The 19,862-nt window shown below is 37.5% G+C and overlaps 1 protein-coding gene across 1 annotated transcript in view; it reads left to right on the forward strand.

Moving 5' to 3' along the window:
* The window catches only part of LOC123547392 (RRP12-like protein), a 47,135-nt gene extending 27,871 nt beyond the window's left edge, over positions 1-19,264 (forward strand). The window contains exons 19-34 of the mRNA XM_045334464.2: positions 1,832-1,899; positions 2,397-2,490; positions 2,874-3,032; positions 3,395-3,475; positions 8,043-8,151; positions 9,385-9,492; positions 10,726-10,883; positions 11,546-11,637; positions 12,347-12,502; positions 12,895-13,079; positions 13,567-13,665; positions 14,367-14,437; positions 14,994-15,072; positions 15,544-15,632; positions 16,351-16,433; positions 18,745-19,264. Of these exons, the coding sequence (XP_045190399.2) occupies positions 1,832-1,899; positions 2,397-2,490; positions 2,874-3,032; positions 3,395-3,475; positions 8,043-8,151; positions 9,385-9,492; positions 10,726-10,883; positions 11,546-11,637; positions 12,347-12,502; positions 12,895-13,079; positions 13,567-13,665; positions 14,367-14,437; positions 14,994-15,072; positions 15,544-15,632; positions 16,351-16,433; positions 18,745-18,838 (1,725 nt within the window). The 3' untranslated portion in view covers positions 18,839-19,264. The remainder of the gene's footprint in view (positions 1-1,831; positions 1,900-2,396; positions 2,491-2,873; positions 3,033-3,394; positions 3,476-8,042; positions 8,152-9,384; positions 9,493-10,725; positions 10,884-11,545; positions 11,638-12,346; positions 12,503-12,894; positions 13,080-13,566; positions 13,666-14,366; positions 14,438-14,993; positions 15,073-15,543; positions 15,633-16,350; positions 16,434-18,744) is intronic.
* The last annotated feature ends 598 nt before the right edge of the window (positions 19,265-19,862 follow it).

Raw genomic sequence — 19,862 nt, forward strand, 5'->3', positions numbered from 1 at the left:
AAATTGCCCACCCGCCACACCCCAGTAATAATAATAATAATAATAATAATAAAAATTGTTGTATACTACAATTCATTGTATTTTGTACCTTTAATTCTGTTATGACAATCTGACTGTTTTGTGAAGTATTTATGTTGCAGATAATATGCTGCCATTGGGTGCCAACTCCGGAAGTGATCAGACTCCAGGTACTTTCCACAGACATTAATTGAACGGATTCCTGGGCTACAAACAATTTGTGAAATAGACAAATCTAAAAGGATATCATTCTTCCGGACTGTTGCTTTATGAGAAATCAAAAGGACAATTTAGAATTAATACATGTATAATTTTTATTACTAAAATTCCAGTTAATCATTTCCATATTTATATACAATTATTTTTATGTCACTCCTAATTGTAAGGGCCTGGAAGAATTCTGTCGACCGTGGGGGCGATCGGGCGTGCTTTGGGACGTTTTGATGGTACGGATGTTACGGTGTATATTAAAGGTATTGCTCTAGTGCCTTGGCAATATCTGACTAGCCTTGCTTAAATGTATCATAGCCTTGCTGATGTCATAGCCTTGCTCATCATATAGTATTTGCCTCGCTTAGAATTACAGTACGTTGCCTTGCTCCATTGGTCCGCTAAATGTTCCTCATTACTTTGCAGGTAACGTCGAGTTATGGGGAATATTTAATTTACTGTGGTGTACTGTAGCCTTGCTCATTATAGTATTTGCCTTGCTTAGAAGTACAGTACGTTGCCTTGCTCCGCTAAATATTGTGGTGTACTGTAGCCTTGCTCGTTGCTTAGAATTACAGTACGTTGCCTTGCTCCGTTGGTCCGCTAAATATTGTTGTGTACTGTAGCCTTGCTCGTTGCTTAGAACCACAGTACGTTGCCTTGCTCCGTTGGTCCGCTAAATATTCCTCATTGCTTTGCAGGTAACGTCGAGTTTTGGGGGATGTTTAATTTACTGTGGTGTACTGTGGTATCCCTTGCGTCCGTGTGGCGCTGCTTGTTGCTCTACAGGTAACGTGGAGCAATGACGTGGTGCTTTACGAGTACGTCTGGTTTCCTCCCGGTCGACTGGTTTTTCAAATAGCTTTCATTGGAGTGGCCATACTCTGCCAAAATATTGATAATAACTTTTATATTGAAAGGAATATTTCATAGGTTGAATTAGCACTGTTTACAGTATCTTACGTGCCGGTAATTGAAATATGTGACTGTATTCATATCTGAAATGTACAAATAAACATGTAAAAATGTGAATGCTACTTGTCTTCTGGTTATAATTTCGGGTAATAAAATAAATCATTTCCTACTGTGAAATTGAAGGGAAAATAATTTAATAAAGAAATGCTGTTCATACATCTTAGTGTCTGTCCAGCTGACTGTCTTTTCACATCCACCCAAAAGCAATTTTTTTATTTTTAGTTTCTTGTGTTTAGGGATATTGTCCACCCTACCCACTAGAATGCATCTGATTTACCAAAAACAATTGTACCATTTAAATCATGCTCTTGAAAATGATTTGGGATACAAACTCGTACACATCTGATTTTGAACTGCATTTAAGATTGCATTATTTGTTGATTTGGTTTCTCTTTGATGAAAATATTTCAAAATATTGCTTTGATATTTAACAAAACAGTTAATCATCTAAAATTTTCAAGGAGGTAATTTGAAATTTAAAAGCTTTAAGAGGGAAACTGGCATATTCTCTCTCATAATCTCATGGCGATGGATGCCATCAGAAATGAGGTGTTGAGAGTGATTAATATAAGTTGTAGAATTTTTTTTTGCAATCAACCATACATATAAATAAGTTGTGTATTTTCAGTCAGTGGCAACATATTGTGATAAATGTAGAGAGAGATTAAAAGAAGAAAACATCACAGCATATAAAAGGTTTGCTCATTTTCAGTTGTTTTCAAGTGCCTTTGGTTCTTAATTAAGAGAATGTTAAAATATAAGATGTTACATGAGCTTTATTTCAATATTGTCTGTCGTTTAAGAATGATGTATTTTAATATGGTTGTGAAAGACCTGCCAGTTTGCATGTTCTTGTACATGTAATATATATAGTGTGTGTAAGTTGTAAGTGGATAATTTTGTAGTTGAGATATTTAGTGGTTAACCCTTAGCCTGCTAAGTTTCTAAAATGGACTGGTCCATCATTCAATTTGGGCAGTACCATTTATTATTTGAAGGGGTGTTCACTGAAGATTTACTGACTGAATAACGAACAGTACAGACCATGATCAGACTGCATGGATGTGCAGGCTGATCTTGGTCTGCACTGGTCGCAAAGGCAGAATCACTTGCTTCCAGCAGGCTAAAGAAAAGGCTGAAAAGTAGTCAATTTGTTCAGCAATGACAATGTAAAGTGATAATTTGGATTTCAGATATGCACTACATGACTTGCTGATAGGATTTTTACCGTATTTGAGCAAGACGGAACTGTTATCTATGTTTCAACTAGCCATAGAACATTTGCAGGTGAGTTTCAACTTAAGTTAATCATGAATGTGTTCGGCTGTAATGCTTTTTGTCTAAACTGACGGTGTTATGGCCTGCCCACTTAGCTCAATAGGGAGAGCGCAGATCTGTGAATGACAGAGTCCCGAGTTCATTCCCCAGGTGGGACGTATGTTCTCTGTGACGATTTGATAAAATACATTCTGTCTGAAATTATTCGTCCTCCACCTCTGATCCATGTGGGGAAGTTGGCAGTTACTTGGGGAGAACAGATTTGTACTGGTACAGAATAGGTTAACTGCCCACCGTTACATAACTGAAATACTTTTGTTGATTTTTTACAGTTTTACAATTTTCATCTGTTGAGTAAAGATAGTTCAATCCTTATATTTTATATGTTACAGGATATAGACAAGTCAGTACAGAAAAAATGTTACCGTATACTTGAGGAGATCTGTTCGGGCAAGTCTGTAGAGAGTAGAGAGTTTGTGATGGAGAATCTCACCTCGATACAAACATCATTGTTATCATCACTGTCAGCATCTAGTCCTTCATCTAAAGCTGTAAGTTTGATCAGTGGGTGGGGTATGGGGATTTGTTGCCTAGTTACTTTAAATTCTGTGCACCATTTCTTTCTCTTTTTCCTGCCTCAAAGGAGTTTGTTCAGTTCCATTCATGTTTTGAAGTAATGCAGCTGGTTTTCTAATTTCTATTTCTAATGAAATGATGTTACATGTTCACGTTAACAGCTGAAGAGAGTGATTAACCTCTACCATGAAGTATTCGACAGAAGTTGTTGGTTGTGATCTTTATTATATGCACTGTTTATGTACAATTACTAACATTAATTTTCAAAAATGCTAATGTATGCGCTTCTGTATTGTATTATTATACTAAATAATTTTATGAAACTTTCTGATTTCAGCCTCGATTGAGATGCCTTGTAAACATATTCCAGTTACTAGACAAAAGACAAGATGATTTCTTACTAGCTGTTGTTCCAGAGGTAAATATAGTATATTCAGTATACAGTTGAACCTGCCCTAGCTGTCACCCGTATTGGGCCCTAGCTGTCAGCTGTATTGGGCCCTAGCTGTCACCCGTATTGGGCCCTAGCTGTCACCCGTATTAGGTAGCCACTTGCCTTAATCAGCCAGTCGGCTAACTTCCCACATTGACATTTTGTTCAAATTTCAACTTAAGCAGACATCTACTTTAAGCAACCTTGGCTGGCTGCCTAAAAAGGTTTGGTAATTCTACAGCAAACAAGAAAAATTATTTGCACATAGAATCGAAAATGAATAACGAGGGATAGATTTGTTTACCATTACCTTTTAAAAAAGAAATACAGAAAATATAAAATGGTTTTACAGCCCAGTCAGACAGTTTTGTTTTCTATTTCTCTAAATTCTGTCTTCTCACAACAATTTTTTAAATTCTTTTGTGTTGTCATGAATGTCTATTTGTCTAGTTGGTTTCTTGACTGGTTTTACAGGAGAAACTGTGTAATTGGCCCAACTGTTTCCTGCATAATATTATATTAGTGACTGAAATTGACAAGTAAAATTTATGGTAGTAACTATCCTGTCAGATAATATGGCTATCATAAACTTATTAAGATGGTGTGGACTTTAGATTCTCCAACTTCTTGCAGAAGAAAAACAGCAATGACTTGTATGTTTTATACCTTAGGCTTTTTGTTTTTAGCTCACCTATCACGTAATGACAAGGTGAGCTTGTGTGATCACCCTTCGTCCATTGTCTGTCCGTCCACAATTTCTTGTGAACACGATAGAGACCACATTTTGCAATCACCTTTAATCAAACTTGCACACAACTTGTATTGGCATAATATCTCGGTATCTTTCGTAAACTGGCCAGAACCCATCATGGGTTCCAGAGTTATGCCCCCTTAAAGGGCCAAAATTTGCTATTTTGGCTTTTGCAGTCATATAGAGACTTCATTTATGGTTTGATTTGATACAAACTTGCACAATATCTTTTACAACAATAAATCTTGGATTCTATGATGAATCTGTCAAATGCAATTTTAGGTTCTGGAGTCATGGACCCTGATTGACACCTGAAAGAGCCAAAATTTGTTAATTTTACCTTGTGAGCACGATAGAAGTGGCATTTTATATTTGATTTTAACCACACTTACACACAACTTAAGTCACAATAAGATCTCGGTTCCTTTCGAAAACCAGCTCGATTCCATCATGGGTTCTAGAGTTACTGCCCCTGAAATGTGCAAAATTTTCTATTTTGGCCTTTTCAGCCATATAGAGGTTTCATTTATACTTTGATCTGATACAAACTTGCATAGAATGATTATCTTCATGATCTCTAGGCCTGGATCGAAACTGGGTCATGTCAGATCAAAACTAGGTCATCAGGTCAAATCAAAGGGAAAGCTTGTTAACCCTCTTGAGACTACATTTATGACCCTATCTTCATGAAACTTGGTCAGAACATTTATCTTGATGATTTCTAGGTTAACCCTGACCTACTGACCTATTTTACAGCAAAGAGATTTGGACAATCTGTATAATTTTTTAACAGATTTCAGTAGTCATCTTGAATAATCTTTACCATGACCTTCTCACCTTGTTTTTTGTTAGCTCACCTGTCACAAAGTGACAAGGTGAGCTTTTGTGATCATGCGGTGTCCGTCGTCCGTCCGTCCGTCTGTGCGTGCGTCAGTCCGTAAACTTTTGCTTGTGACCACTCTAGAGGTCACATTTTTCATGGGATCTTTATGAAAGTTGGTCAGAATGTTCACCTTGATGATATCTAGGTCAAGTTCGAAACTGGGTCATGTGCTGATGAAAACTAGGTCAGTAGGTATAAAAATAGAAAAACCTTGTGACCTCTCTAGAGGCCATATATTTCAAAAGATCTTCATGAAAATTGGTCAGAATGTTCACCTTGATGATACCTAGGTCAAGTTCGAAACTGGGTCACGTGCCATCAAAAACAAGATCAGTAGGTCTAAAATAGAAAAACCTTGTGACCTCTCTAGAGGCCATATATTTCACAAGATCTTCATGAAAATTGGTCAGAAGGTTCACCTGGATGATATCTAGGTCAAGTTTGAAACTGGGTCACGTGCCATCAAAAACTTCGACAGTAGGTCAAATAATAGGAAAACCTTGTGACCTCTCTAAAGGCCATATTTTTCATGGGATCTGTATGAAAGTTAGTCAGAATGTTCATCTTGATGATATCTCGGTCAAGTTCGAAACTGGGTCATGTGCGGTCAAAAACTAGGTCAGTAGGTCTAAAAATAGAAAAACCTTGTGACCTCTCTAGAGGCCATATATTTCATGAGATCTTCATGAAAATTGGTCAGAATGTTCACCTTGATGATATCTAGGTCAAGTTCGAAACTGGGTCATGTGCTGATGAAAACTAGGTCAGTAGGTATAAAAATAGAAAAACCTTGTGACCTCTCTAGAGGCCATATATTTCAAAAGATCTTCATGAAAATTGGTCAGAATGTTCACCTTGATGATACCTAGGTCAAGTTCGAAACTGGGTCACGTGCCATCAAAAACAAGATCAGTATGTCTAAAATAGAAAAACCTTGTGACCTCTCTAGAGGCCATATATTTCACAAGATCTTCATGAAAATTGGTCAGAACGTTCACCTGGATGATATCTAGGTCAAGTTTGAAACTGGGTCACGTGCCATCAAAAACTTCGACAGTAGGTCAAATAATAGGAAAACCTTGTGAGCTCTCTAAAGGCCATATTTTTCATGGGATCTGTATGAAAGTAAGTCAGAATGTTCATCTTGATGATATCTAGGTCAAGTTCGAATCTGGGTCATGTGCGGTCAAAAACTAGGTCAGTAGGTCTAAAAATAGAAAAACCTTGTGACCTCTCTAGAGGCCATATATTTCATGAGATCTTCATGAAAATTGGTCAGAATGTTCACCTTGATTATATCTAGGTCAAGTTTGAAAGTGGGTCATGTGCTATTAAAAACTAGGTCAGTAGGTCAAATAATAGAAAAACCTTGTGACCTCTCTAGAGGCCATATTTTTCATGGGATCTGTATGACAGTTGATCTGAATGTTGTTCATCTTGATGATATCTAGGTCAAGTTCGAAAGTGGGTCACATGCCGTCAAAGTCAAGGTCAGTAGGTCAAATAATAGAAAAACCTTGTGACCTCTCTAAAGGCCATATTTTTCATGGGATCTGTATGAAAATTGGTCTGAATGTTCATCTTGATGATATCTAGGTCAAGTTCGAAACAGGGTCATTTGCAGTCAAAAACTAGGTCAGTAGGTCTAAAAATAGAAAAACCTTGTGACCTCTCTAGAGGCCATACTTGTGAATGGATCTCCATAAAAATTGGTCAGAATGTTCATCTTGATGATATTTAGGTCAAGATCGAAAGTGGGTCACGTGCCGTCAAAAAGTAGGTCAGTAGGTCAAATAATGAAAAAACGTTGTGACCTCTATAGAGGCCATATTTTTCATGGGATCTGTATGAAAGTTGGTCTGAATGTTTATCTTGATGATATATAAGGTCAAGTTTGAAACTGGGTCAACTGCGATCAAAAACTAGGTCAGTAGGTTTTGAAATAGAAAAACCTTGTGACCTCTCTAGAGGCCATACCCTTGAATGGATCTTCATGAAAATTGGTCAGAATGTTCACCTTGATGATATCTAGGTCAAGTTCAGAACTGGGTCACATGCTTTAAAAAACTTGGTCAGTAGGTCAAATAATAAAAAAACCTTGTGACCTCTCAAGAGGCCATACTTTTCATGGGATCTGTATGAAAGTTGGTCTGAATGTTCATCTTGATGATATCTAGGTCAGATTTGAAACTGGGTCAACTGCGGTAAAAAAATAGGTCAGTAGGTCTAAAATTAGAAAAATCTTTTGACCTCTCAAGAGGCCATATTTTTCGATGGATCTTCATGAAAATTGGTCTGAATGTTCACCTTGATGATATCTTGGTCAGTTTCGAAACTGGGTCACGTGCGGTCAAAAACTAGGCCAGTAGGTATAAAAATAGAAAAACCTTGTGACCTCTCTAAAGGCCATATTTTTCATGAGATCTTCATGAAATTTAGTGAGAATGTTTACCTTGATGATATCTAGGTAAAGTTCAAAACAGGGTCACGTACCTTTGAAAACTAGGTCAATATGTCAAAAATAGAAAAACCTTGTGACCTCTCTAGAGACCATATTTTTCAATGGATCTTCATGAAAATTGGTCAGAATTTTTATCTTGATAATATCTAGGTCAAGTTCAAAACTGGGTCACATGAGCTCAAAAACTAGGTCACTATGTCAAATAATAGAAAAAATGACGTCATACTCAAAACTGGGTCATGTGGGAAGAGGTGAGCGATTCAGGACCATCATGGTCCTCTTGTTTTAGAAGCTTTAGCAAAGAAATTTGTTCAAGCAAGCAACTAAACTCAGGTGAGCGATATAGGGCCATTGTGGCCCTCTTGTCTGAATATTTATCAATAAGTCTTAAATTATTTATTACAATTACTTTGTAATGCAGTTCAAAAAAATCAATATTTATTTAACTGTGTTTTAGGCAATATTGTGTACTAAGGAAGTGGCAGAGAGAGCTAGGGCAGCAGCCTATAATCTTCTTGTAGAGATGGGTAATGCTGCAGTAAGGTGGTCTGAAAACAATGATAATGGTAAGATTCTTCATATAAAAATTGTTCATCTTGGCATGGTTTGTTGTTTAGTTTTAATAGAATAGTATTGAAGGAGGAAAGAAATTTGACATAAAAATGACCTGCATGTTGAGTTGACACAGTACCCTTAAAATGGTAACAGTGAGCAAGAGGTTGTCAGACTTTTTTTACGTTCAGTGTAAAGAAACAAGTTTTTACTGTTGGGTGTTAATACAGGGTTACTTCATAGGTTATATTCCTGTGTGAACAGGCTTGAATGTAATAAATAGATCTGTCAGCAGTAATCCTGCTATATATGTTATTCCGTAGACAAATTCTCCTGTATTCCTTACCAGAAATAACTGGTACTCTGCACATGATTGACAACTTCCCTACCTGAACCAGAGCTAAGGAGTGGATTCCTGTGGGCAGTGGTTAAGGTTCCTGACTTCAAATCACTTGCCCCTCACCGATGTGAGTTCCAAACTTCACTGTGCATGTAGAATTCTTCATGCGAAGAAGCCATCCAGCAGGCTGGTGGTTCTACCTAGGTGCCTGCTCATGCCTCAAACAATGCCTGGAGGGGCACCTGGGATCGAAAGCTGGGCTATATTGTGTTGGTATGACTCTTAACCCAACAAAATAAATAAATTAATTAAAAGTTAGGGATGAATGGCCTTTCAGTGACCTAAGTCAGTCACATGACTCTTGAACTGCCTCGGTAGCCTAGTGGTAAAGCGTCCGCTTTGAGTGCGGGACGTTGTTGGTTGGATCCCCGGCCGTGTCATACCAAAGACATAAAAAATGGTACTAAAGTAGCAGCTTCCTCGCTTGACTCTCAGCATTAAGAGGATAGTGCTAGAACTGGTCAGCCCGGTGTCAGTATAATGTGACTGGGTGGGGTATCATGCCACGTGTCTACGGCGTGATATTCTTGTGAGGCAGCACTATAAAGTTGGGCATTGTGCTCACTGCTAAAGTAGACACCATCGTTTATATGACTGAAAAATTGTTGAAAAAGACGTTAAACCCGAACAGACACGCACACACACATGATTCTTGAGATTTGAACGTATTGCTTTCTTACTGAACATAGACAATGCTGGGGATTTGAACCAATCTCCTCCGTATGTAAGTCTTCAGCACTTAGACTAGCTATTTATCTCAACAAGATTTATACTCAGTACACCTGTTATATAAACCCAGTTTGCACTCTGTATCCCTGTTTTATGCATACAATTTTGTGTTTTACAGCCGTGTTGGAAGAGTATTTTAAGATGGTTATGGCTGGGTTTGCTGGTTCTCCACAAATGATCAGTGCCACGTTACTTGCTTTAACAAGAATCATGTACCAGTTTAAAGGTAGGTAACAAACATCATGTACCAGTTTATGCTGTTCATAGTGATGACTGCATTGGTAATTATTTTTATAGTGGTGGTTATAGTAATGATTATTATAGTGATTATTTTAGTGGTGCCGTGGCCGAGTGGTTAAGGTCGCTGACTTCAAATCACTTGCACCTCACCAATCTGGATTCGAGCCTCACTCGGGGGCGTTGAATTCTTCATGTGAGGAAGCCATCCAGCTGCCTGATGGAAAGTCGGTGGTTCTACCCAGGTGCCCACTTGTGATGAAATAATGCCTGGAGAGGCACCTGGGGTCTTCTTCCACCGTCAAAGCTGGAAACTCACCATATGACTTATAATTGTGTCGGTGCAATGTTAAAGCCAACAAAAACAAAACAGATATTTTAGCAGTGTTTAATATTATATACTTACTAAACGGCAGTGGCGGCCTGAAGTGGTTATAAGCACAACTAAAGCTATATTGCACGAGGGCATTGCCCGAGTGCCAATATTATATAGGTTTAGGGGTGCTAAATTGCTAATAACCATTCAAGAAACGTCATAGCCGTTTTATGGGTTGTTTATTTTATACCTAAACACAATAAAGTTAACTCAATTGTTTGAACAAGGTAATCATGTAAAATACCAATATTTACGAACTTTTTATAGCTACGACAAAGGGTAAAATAATGTCACTCATCCATAGTAGGTTAATAAACAGTTACGCCCGCTTCTTGTTATAATGCCTTTTCTGGTTATTTGGCCTGTATTTTGTTACTATTTATTGTAAGGTATGAATAAAGTGTTGTTTAGAGTGATGGTCATAGTCAGTCCTGCAAAACTTACAAATGTAACTTAGTCTCTCCGGAACTTGAATGACAACTTACCAACATAAAATTGAATGTACGAGTGGTAAAGAAATGATTTATGACTTTAATTGTCATAGAAACATTTCCCAACTAGTTAGTAAAACAATGGACGGAGCCAAAACTGTCAATCATTATTGTTTACATAAAACAGACTGTCCAATCAGGACTGTCAAATACGTTTGACCTTGTTTACGCAATAGACCACAGGCATTTTGTTTGTGGTACCGCTTGTGAGCACTTGACCTTGGCATGAATAGAATAACAGTATTAATCGACAAAAACTGGAACTGTCCATTGAATTTATTTTCTGTTTTTGACATTTACAATTTATTTTCTCTCTGTAAATTAGTAGTTTAAACCGTGTCTTAATATTTTACAGGGCAGATGTCCAGTGAGATGTTGGAATCTGTTATAGACAATGTATGTTTGCTGTTGAGATCCAAGTCCAGAGAGGTTGTACAGAGTGCCCTCGCATTCCTGAAGGTCACAGTGTCCGTGTTCCCAGTGACCACACTGGCACAGTATCTTAAATCTATTGTAAGTATAATCCCAAACAGACATAAGGTCACTGTCACATCCTAAATGTCTAAATATTTATTGAGTTCAAAGATTAGATAATGATTTGTTAGGAAACCAGATTTTGTCTTATCCCCATTTTAATGCAGAGCAGTTCATCTTGGTTCATCTGTCGTCATTAAAGTTGGACAGTTATTCTATACATTAACTTTTGGAGTGTTTTTACAAAAGATTATTTGAGCCGCGCCATGAGAAAACCAACATAGTGGGTATGCGACCAGCATGGATCCAGACCAGCCTGCGCATCCGTGCAGTCTGGTCAGGCTCCATGCTGTTCGCTTTTAAAGCCTATTGGAATTGGAGAAACTATTAGCGAACAGCATGGATCCTGACTAGGCTGCGCGGATGCACAGGCTGGTCTGGATCCATGCTGGTCGCAAACCCATTATGTTGATTTTCTCATGGCACGGCTCATTTACTTTACTTCATTTGTACAGAAGTTTTTCAACAGGGCATGTTACAAGCTCCCTGGAATTCTGACCGTTAAATTGCAGCATTGAGAACTTAGGTCAGACTGATGGAATTCCACTCCCACTGGGATTTAAACACCCAAATCATGATGTAGCTGTACATAACTTTTTCAAAGTTTTGATAAACAGTTCATGTTTTCTTCTATTAAACAGATGACAAGTTTAACAAGTATGAAAGAAGATTGTCACCATCACTTCAGGTTCAAAGCAAAGGAGGTTTACACTAAACTCATCAAAAAGTTTGGGTATGTTCTTTTAAAAATGTTTTTTGACGCAATAAAGTTATATTTTTGTCACAAGTTATATCATGTACTGTAAAGTTATATTTTTTTGTAGCTACCAAAATTTTGCAAAATTCAAAAACAGTCAAATGACCCAAGGCTTTATCTTTGCATAAACGTTTTCCATAGTAAGGCTTACTGGTAGACTAATTTTTGTAGCGATATTTAATACCTGGTGAACATTTCTAGTTGATATCATCAGAACTTATAACAGTTATTTACTAAGTACAAATTTGCGCTACTAAATCAACTCAGATAGCTCAGCTGGAAGGATGTAAGACAATACCTATATATATTTAACTTTAAATCAAATTCAGTTTTAAAGGCAGGGGCCTCCATGGCTGAGTGGTAAAGGTTGCTGACTTAGAATCACTTGCTCCTCATCAGTATTGGTTCAAGCCTCTCTTTGGGTGTAGAATTTTTATGCGAGAAAGCCATCCAGCTGGCTTACAGAAGGTCAGTGGTTCTACCCAGGTACTTGCTTGTGATGAAATAATGCATGGAGTAGTACCTGGGGTACTCCTACACCATCAGAGCTGGAAGTCGCCATATGACCTATACTTGTGTCTGTGCGCATTAAACCCAACAGAATAAATAAATAAGTTTAAAGGCAGGAGAATCTATATGTCATAAAGTTAAAAATGCTATAATCATTGTTTCTTCCTTCTCATAGCTACGAGACTATTTACAATATGGCCACTGACAGTATTCGTAAACAACTGGTTAATATACGTAAAACATTGGAACGAGCGAAAAAGAAGAAAAGAACTACAGATGATGCTAGTGAAAGTGAGGATGAGCAAGAGCACTTCAATACACAGCATGAAAGGTAATGTGTAGTTTCTGTGGAGCCATGTTCCTGTCAGTGAGAGCTCAGATCTGCCTATGAATTTTCAGTCTTACAATGCATTTTAATATTGCGGATGTCTGTTCAGGAAAATAAGTTGTTTGTTCATAAAGTGTACATGTAAGTTCAAGTAGTACATTGTTTAAGAACATGTTAATTGATTTAAAAGTTGCTTTCTATTTAAATTATCTGTTTTTGAAAAGAAAAATAAGCCATATATCATGTAAGATCATTTCAGTCTTTCTTCATGACTTACTTAATGTTAATCACTTAATTTAACAATTTTCTTTGAAATGAATATTGCTGTCCAATAAGTTACACTAGTTTTCTGTCTAGCCATTAATGTGTGACTTGGAATCTGAATTGTATTTCAGTATTGATGAGCTTCTGAAAGACTCGGATTCAGAACCTGAAGAGGAGCAGAAAGATAAAAGGCCCAAACTGAAGGCCAAAAGATCTTTGAAAGATGGCAAGGAGACAGGCAAGGCATGGCTACACGAGGGAGGAGATGACGACATTACAGACTTCATGGATACATCTGCTGCCAAGAAAGTTATGGGTAAGTGTATAAACTGCACATTTTAAAGAAGATAAAATTATCAAAGCTGATTTATATAAAAAAGATCAGTTAGGAGAGCTTAGGATTACTAATATCTTCCCAGGTGCTGTGAGCTTGATTCCAGAAAGGGTATACTTTCTCTTCAAAATTTTCCCAGAGACTTGGCATCAAGTCGGGTATTTTATTAATTGTTTCTGCAGTCAACTTGGTACTGCTAACACAGCAAATGAAAGATAGAAACCCATCAAGACAAATTTTCTTCTAGAATGTTTTATAACAACGATACCAAGTTCATATGTCCTTCACCAAACAACAAATCCACTAATTGTAGCCCGCTGAAATATCAGTTCTGACCAAAAACATAAAATTTCATACCCATAAAATTGAGTAATTTCACAGCAAAAAAAATGTTTTAAAAAAGCTATAACCATTTATCTAAAGGCAAAAAGTCATTATTTATGTAACTTTATTTTTCTTCTATTTAAAGCCACCAAACCTGTAGAGAAGAAACCAAAGAAGGCGGACTCTGGGTTCAAAACAGCCCCTGACGGTAGACTCATTATAACAGAATCCAGTGATGATGAAGGTATGTTCTTGCTTCTTTCAGTTATGGACAATTGTCTACCTTGTTAAGATGGTAGGCTTCAGGCTACCGACATAGGTCACACGCATGTGTCTTAGATATGCATTGTGACAGTTTTAGCACATTGTTTCATGCCAGTCATCTTGTACCAGTGTTTCATGTGTGAATACTTCGATTTACACTGAACTGTTACAATAGAATTCTGGCATGAAATCCAGGAATTTGAGCAGGCGCTGGAGCATTTTCAGAGAAACACTTCAAATTTAAATCTAATATTGAACTTGCGTACCTATGAAAAATATATTTGATAATTTTTCTTTTGAAATATAAATTTTTCATTGTGGATTCCCAGGGAAATTACCGGACATATTCTAGTGTTATTTGTCAATAATTAAAAAAACATAATCTATGCCTGTAGGTAATAGTCCTTTTAAGTAATAAGTACTTTAATATTTTAAGTTCTAACTTGCACTACAGAATCTCCTGGTCATAGGTTGGAGGCCTAAGTAGTAAACTGTATAAAACATGTTATGCTTGCAAATCTTTTTCTGCAATAGATTCTGTAGATGATGGAGTCAGCAAAAATTAAAAATAGACTAGCCCGACAAACTGCTTGCAGTCATATCTGATCATAGTTGATGCGAATTAATGTTTAAATGCTTATACTTGTACTTGTATATTTAATACCATTACTTAATATTTAGGAGGGGACAGCGAAGATGAAGATATAGATGAGTTGCTTGAGGCATTAGAGAAAGGACGTGATACAGGCAAGGTAAGATACATAGTTTTAATATGGAACAATTTGTTGTTCTTGACAGATCTTTTTATCATTAACAGACCCACACCTTTTAGATATTTCATTTTGTACTCACTCATCAGTTTTAGTAATTGTATAAACAAGCCATTTATCTACGTGATTTACATCCTTTCTTCTTTCCGTAATTATATAAAATGGCATATTTATGGATTTCCATACATTTTAAATAACTTTCCTGTATTCTAAAACTATTGACAATGAGCCCGCCTGCTTAGCTCATTAGGGAGAGTGCAGTTCGCTGGGTGGCGAATTCAATCCCCCTCTGAGCTGGGACGATTTGATTATAAAAACATTGTGTCTGAAATCATTCGTTCTTCACCTCTGATTCATGTAGAGGAATTGGCGTTTACTTGCGGAGAACCAGGTTTGTACTGGTACAGAAACCAGGAACACTGCACAGGTTAACTGCCCACCATTACATAACTGAAAGATAGTTGAAAAACAATGTTAAAAACCAAATCAAACAACTCTGTTGTCGACGTTCCATTGTAAGATATATATTTGTTTACAGATAAAGCAGACAAAGAAGAGAAAAATAGAAGATCTTGGTGGATCAGATGACGAGACCTCCAGTCCACCTAAATACAGAGGTAACCTTTTCTTACTAATATTAATGTGAGTTTCCCATGACCCTATATAAGGAGCATTTTAAAATGGAGATTTGCATATTGATATCTATTGCATTAATTATTGTGGTATAAGAATGTTCTTTTTGCATAATCTCAATGACTTTAAAATTCACTGTTTCTGCCAATTGGCTTTTTCTTGAGGACATGAATTCTTTGGTTTTAAAGATAAAATGAAGGAAATGTTATCCGACCTTTGAGATTTAAATTGTTTAATTAGCAACCACAAAAACTCCACAAAAAATGATTTTATTGTATCTTTATCAGATAGACAAGTTTCCAATATTTTTTCACAAACCATAATTGTATTGCACAGTAGTGTGCCCCCCGCCCCCAGCCCGCCTCCCCACTCACTCAAGAATGGGGAAGAAGGGGGTTGGGAAGGTGTTATGTATGTATGTTAGATATTAATCAGCATGGTTTTGTTTTATTCAGCTGGAGGCAGTGGTATACACAGACCACTCAACAAACAGGACAAGCCAGACAGAAAACCAGCCCAATATGGCAGTGAATACAAGTCTAAGGTGGGTGGGGTAATATTTTGCATGAAGAGCAAAAATTATACATGTGATATAGTATACCATACAAACATTAGTTGAATATACTCTTCTTTATATTTTCTGTTTTTTGGGTTTGTTTTTTTTTTTTTGGCTTTAAAGTGAAGAAAGCTTGAATGGCCGATAGAGAAAAACCAGTTTGTTTTCAGTTCAGGTAGTTACGAACGACCCAATTGGGTCATAGGCCATCTGCTTACCCACTATTCTGTCTCTTTCCTTTCAAATCATAATTAAGAAAGGACAACTTTATCTAACATTCATTGCAAATAGTTAATAAGAATATGTCTAGAACTTCTTGTGCATTCAATTAAAAAAAATAGGTCTAAAATTTCCATTATTTCAAAGAAAGCAGAAAGAACATATTGTTAACTTTTGTAATGTAATGTCAAGATTATTGTGGACAGTATATTACCATTTGATGAAATGAGCCGTGCCATGAGAAAACCAACATAGTGGGTTTGCGACCAGCATGGATCCAGACCAGCCTGCGCATCCGCGCAGTCTGGTCAGGATCCATGCTGTTCGCTAACAGTTTCTCCAATTCCAATAGGCTTTAAAAGCGAACAGCATGGAGCCTGACCAGACTGCGCGGATGCGCAGGCTGGTCTGGATCCATGCTGGTCGCAAACCCACTATGTTGGTTTTCTCATGGCATGGCTCAAATCACTTTTCATCATGTTTATAGAAAGGAGGAGGTGACATGAAGAAAGCTGGCAAACATGATCCATATGCTTATGTTCCTCTCGACTTCAGAAGTCTCAATAAAAGGTAAGCCAGCACAAGCATTTGTTACTGTATTAACAAGTATAAGGTAAGGTCTTTAGTACACAAGTTTTTAGCTCCGACTTACAAGGTAGACTTGGGTCAACAGTGATCAAACTTATTGGTGACATGGTGATTGCCTGTGGTAAGTTTGAAACACTTCCTGATCAATAATTATGTCTCCCCAGGAGACATATTGTTTTTGCCCTGTCCGTCCGTCCGTATGTCACACTTCATTTCCGAGCAATAACTGGAGAACCATTTGACCTAGAACCTTCAAAATTTATAGGGTTGTAGGACTGCTGGAGTAGACGACCCCTATTGTTTTTGGGGTCACTCCGTCAAAGGTCAAGGTCACAGGGGCCTGAACATTGAAAACCATTTCCGATCAATAACTAGAGAACCACTTGACCCAGAATGTTGAAACTTCATAGGATGATTGATCATGAAGAGTAGCTGACCCCTATTGATTTTGGGGTCACTCCATCAAAGGTCAAGGTCACAGGGGCCTGAACATGGAAAACCATTTCCGATCAATAACTGGAGAACCACTTCACCCAGAATGTTGAAACTTCATAGGATGATTGGTCATGAAGAGTAGATGACCCCTATTGATTTTGGGGTCACTCTGTCAAAGGTCAAGGTCACAGGGGTCTGAACATTGAAAACCATTTCCGATCAATAACTAGAGAACCACTTGACCCAGAATGTTGAAACTTCATAGGATGATTGATCATGAAGAGTAGCTGACCCCTATCGATTTTGGGGTCACTCCATCAAAGGTCAAGGTCACAGGGGCCTGAACATGGAAAACCATTTCCGATCAATAACTGGAGAACCACTTCACCCAGAATGTTGAAACTTCATAGGATGATTGTACATGCAAAGTAGATGACCCCTAACGATTTTGGGGTCACTCTGTGAAAGGTCAAGGCCACAGGGGCCTGAACATTGAAAACCATTTCCGGTCGGTAACTTGAGAACCACTTGACCCAGAATGTTGAAACTTAATAGGATGATTGGTCATGCATAGTAGATGACCCCTAACGATTTTGGGGGTCACTCTGTGAAAGGTCAAGGCCACAGGGGCCTGAACATTGAAAACCATTTCCAGTCAGTAACTTGAAAACCACTTGACCCAGAATGATGAAACTTCATAGGATGATTGGTCATGCAGAGTAGATGACCCCTAACGATTCTGGGGTCACTCTGTTAAAGGTCAAGGCCACAGGGGCCTGAACATGGAAAACAATTTCCAATCAATAACTTGAAGACCTCTCGACCCAGAATGTTGAAACTTCATAGGATGATTGTTCATACAGAGTAAATGACCCCTATTGTTTTTGGGGTCACTCCATTAAAGGTCAAGGTCACAGGGGCCTGAACATTGATAACCAGTTCCGATCAATAACTTGAGAACCACTTGACCCAGAATGTTGAAACTTCATAGGATGATTGAACATGCAGAGTAGATGACCCCTATTGATTTTGGAGTCAGTCAATTAAAGGTCAAGGTCACAGTGGCCTGTTCATGTAAAATCATTTTTTGGAAATAACTTGAGAACCACTTGACCTACAATGTTGAAACTTAATAGGATGATTGGACATGCAGAGTAGATGACCCCTATTTATTTTGAGGTCACTTGATCAAAGGTCAAGGTCACAGGAGCCTGAACAGTGACTTGAGAACCACTAGGCCAAGAGTGTTGAAATTTAGCGGGATGACTGGACATGCCAAGTAGATGATCCCTATTGCAGCCAACCATCAGTGTCTCTTTGACTTTCGCTCCTGACCCCTATTGACTTCTTGCCTATAGGACTTTGCATTTGGGGAGACATGCGCTTTTTTACAAAAGTATTTTCTAGTTGGAGACGGCTTTGGCCTACTTTGGTTAGATTTCATTTGGTGGTTGTGGTCGGTAGATGACCATATTGTCATTAGGGTAGATGTTAAGATCACATGATATGTAGTGAATGCTTTGGCCTTTGGCCACTGATTTTCGTAGAAAAATTGTTTGGAGTTAGTAGATATCGCCTGTTATTTTAGGGATCACAGTCAAAGTGACCTTTGGTCTTAATATGGTTGCCAGTCAGTTACTAGATAGGACAGTCAAACTTAATAGGATAATTGCCAGCGATTAATAGATGATTAATTTTGGGGGCGACTAAATATTGTTTATAGACAAATGATAGCAACTCCAGCTGTAAGTATCCCCACACTGGAAAACATGAAGTTTTCCGAATAATTATATAGATCTACATACATTAATAAAATATAATATATGAATCATTCATGTTTACTGTGTTATGTTTTCAGGAAACAAGCTAAGATGAAGGGACAGTTCAAGAATTTAGTGAGAGGAGCAAAGAAAGGAGCTGCTAAAGGGAAAAAGTCGAAAAAGAAATCTTAAATTGACAGTTGTACTTCGACATGTATATTGTTAAAGTTAAGAAAATAAATGTGGTGATATACAGGGCAGTTTTGTTCATGAAGAAGTGGGTCGAGGTTGCCTCTATAGGAATCAAAAATGTAGTATTTTCTTTCCACATAAATCTTTGTTCCTAAGGAATGACCTTTAGGTCACATCATCTATAATTTCCTGACACTCGCTGAATAATAACTGTTCTGAATATTCACCTCCGATTTCTGCATACATTTATTCTGACTCTTCAACGTTGGATCAATTTTTTTGCTTTAAGTTCTGCAAGGATTCTCCAGTTAAAAGCTTTGTTATTTGCCCAGGTTTGCAGATTTGTAGTATTTTGCCAGCAGTTATTGTTAATTATTTTCTGATTGAAATGAAAATTATTATAATAAAATTTTATTTAAAACTGCACATTTTCATCTTCCCATGTTCTAAACGATCCTTTATGAATTTATTATTGGGAAAAAAATGTGACAGTGATCTAAATAAAACTAGAGCTATTAATGTGGTGATGAATGTACACCCTGCATGCTCTGACACAGTACATTGCAATTTAACGCACACAAGATTGCATACATGTAATTATGTGGACTGTATATATATAGTATAGAAACAAAAAAACAAAGTCCCATAACTCTGAAAATTTATCTAAACAAGAGCTCGTAGAACACGAAATGCCCCCCTTGATGCATTCAGTAATTGCACAAGGAACAAAAGTTATTTGCTCACTGTAAACAAAAGTTCTACTGTTCTGGTTCAATGTGACCTTGACCTTTGACCTATTGACCTCAAATTCAGCAGGGGTCATCTGCTGGTCATGATGAACCTCCCTATTAAGTTTCGTGATCCTAGGCCCAAGCATTCTCAAGTTATCGTCCGGAAAGAGTTTAACTCTTCTGTGTCAATTCGACCTTGACCTTTAGCCTACTGACCTCAAAATCTATAGGGGTCATCTACTTTTCCGTTGTTTGCGTCTTAGAATTTAAATGTAAGTTATTTAAGGCTGTTT

Source organism: Mercenaria mercenaria, chromosome 9 (assembly GCF_021730395.1).
Source record: "Mercenaria mercenaria strain notata chromosome 9, MADL_Memer_1, whole genome shotgun sequence".
Lineage (NCBI taxonomy): Eukaryota > Metazoa > Mollusca > Bivalvia > Venerida > Veneridae > Mercenaria > Mercenaria mercenaria.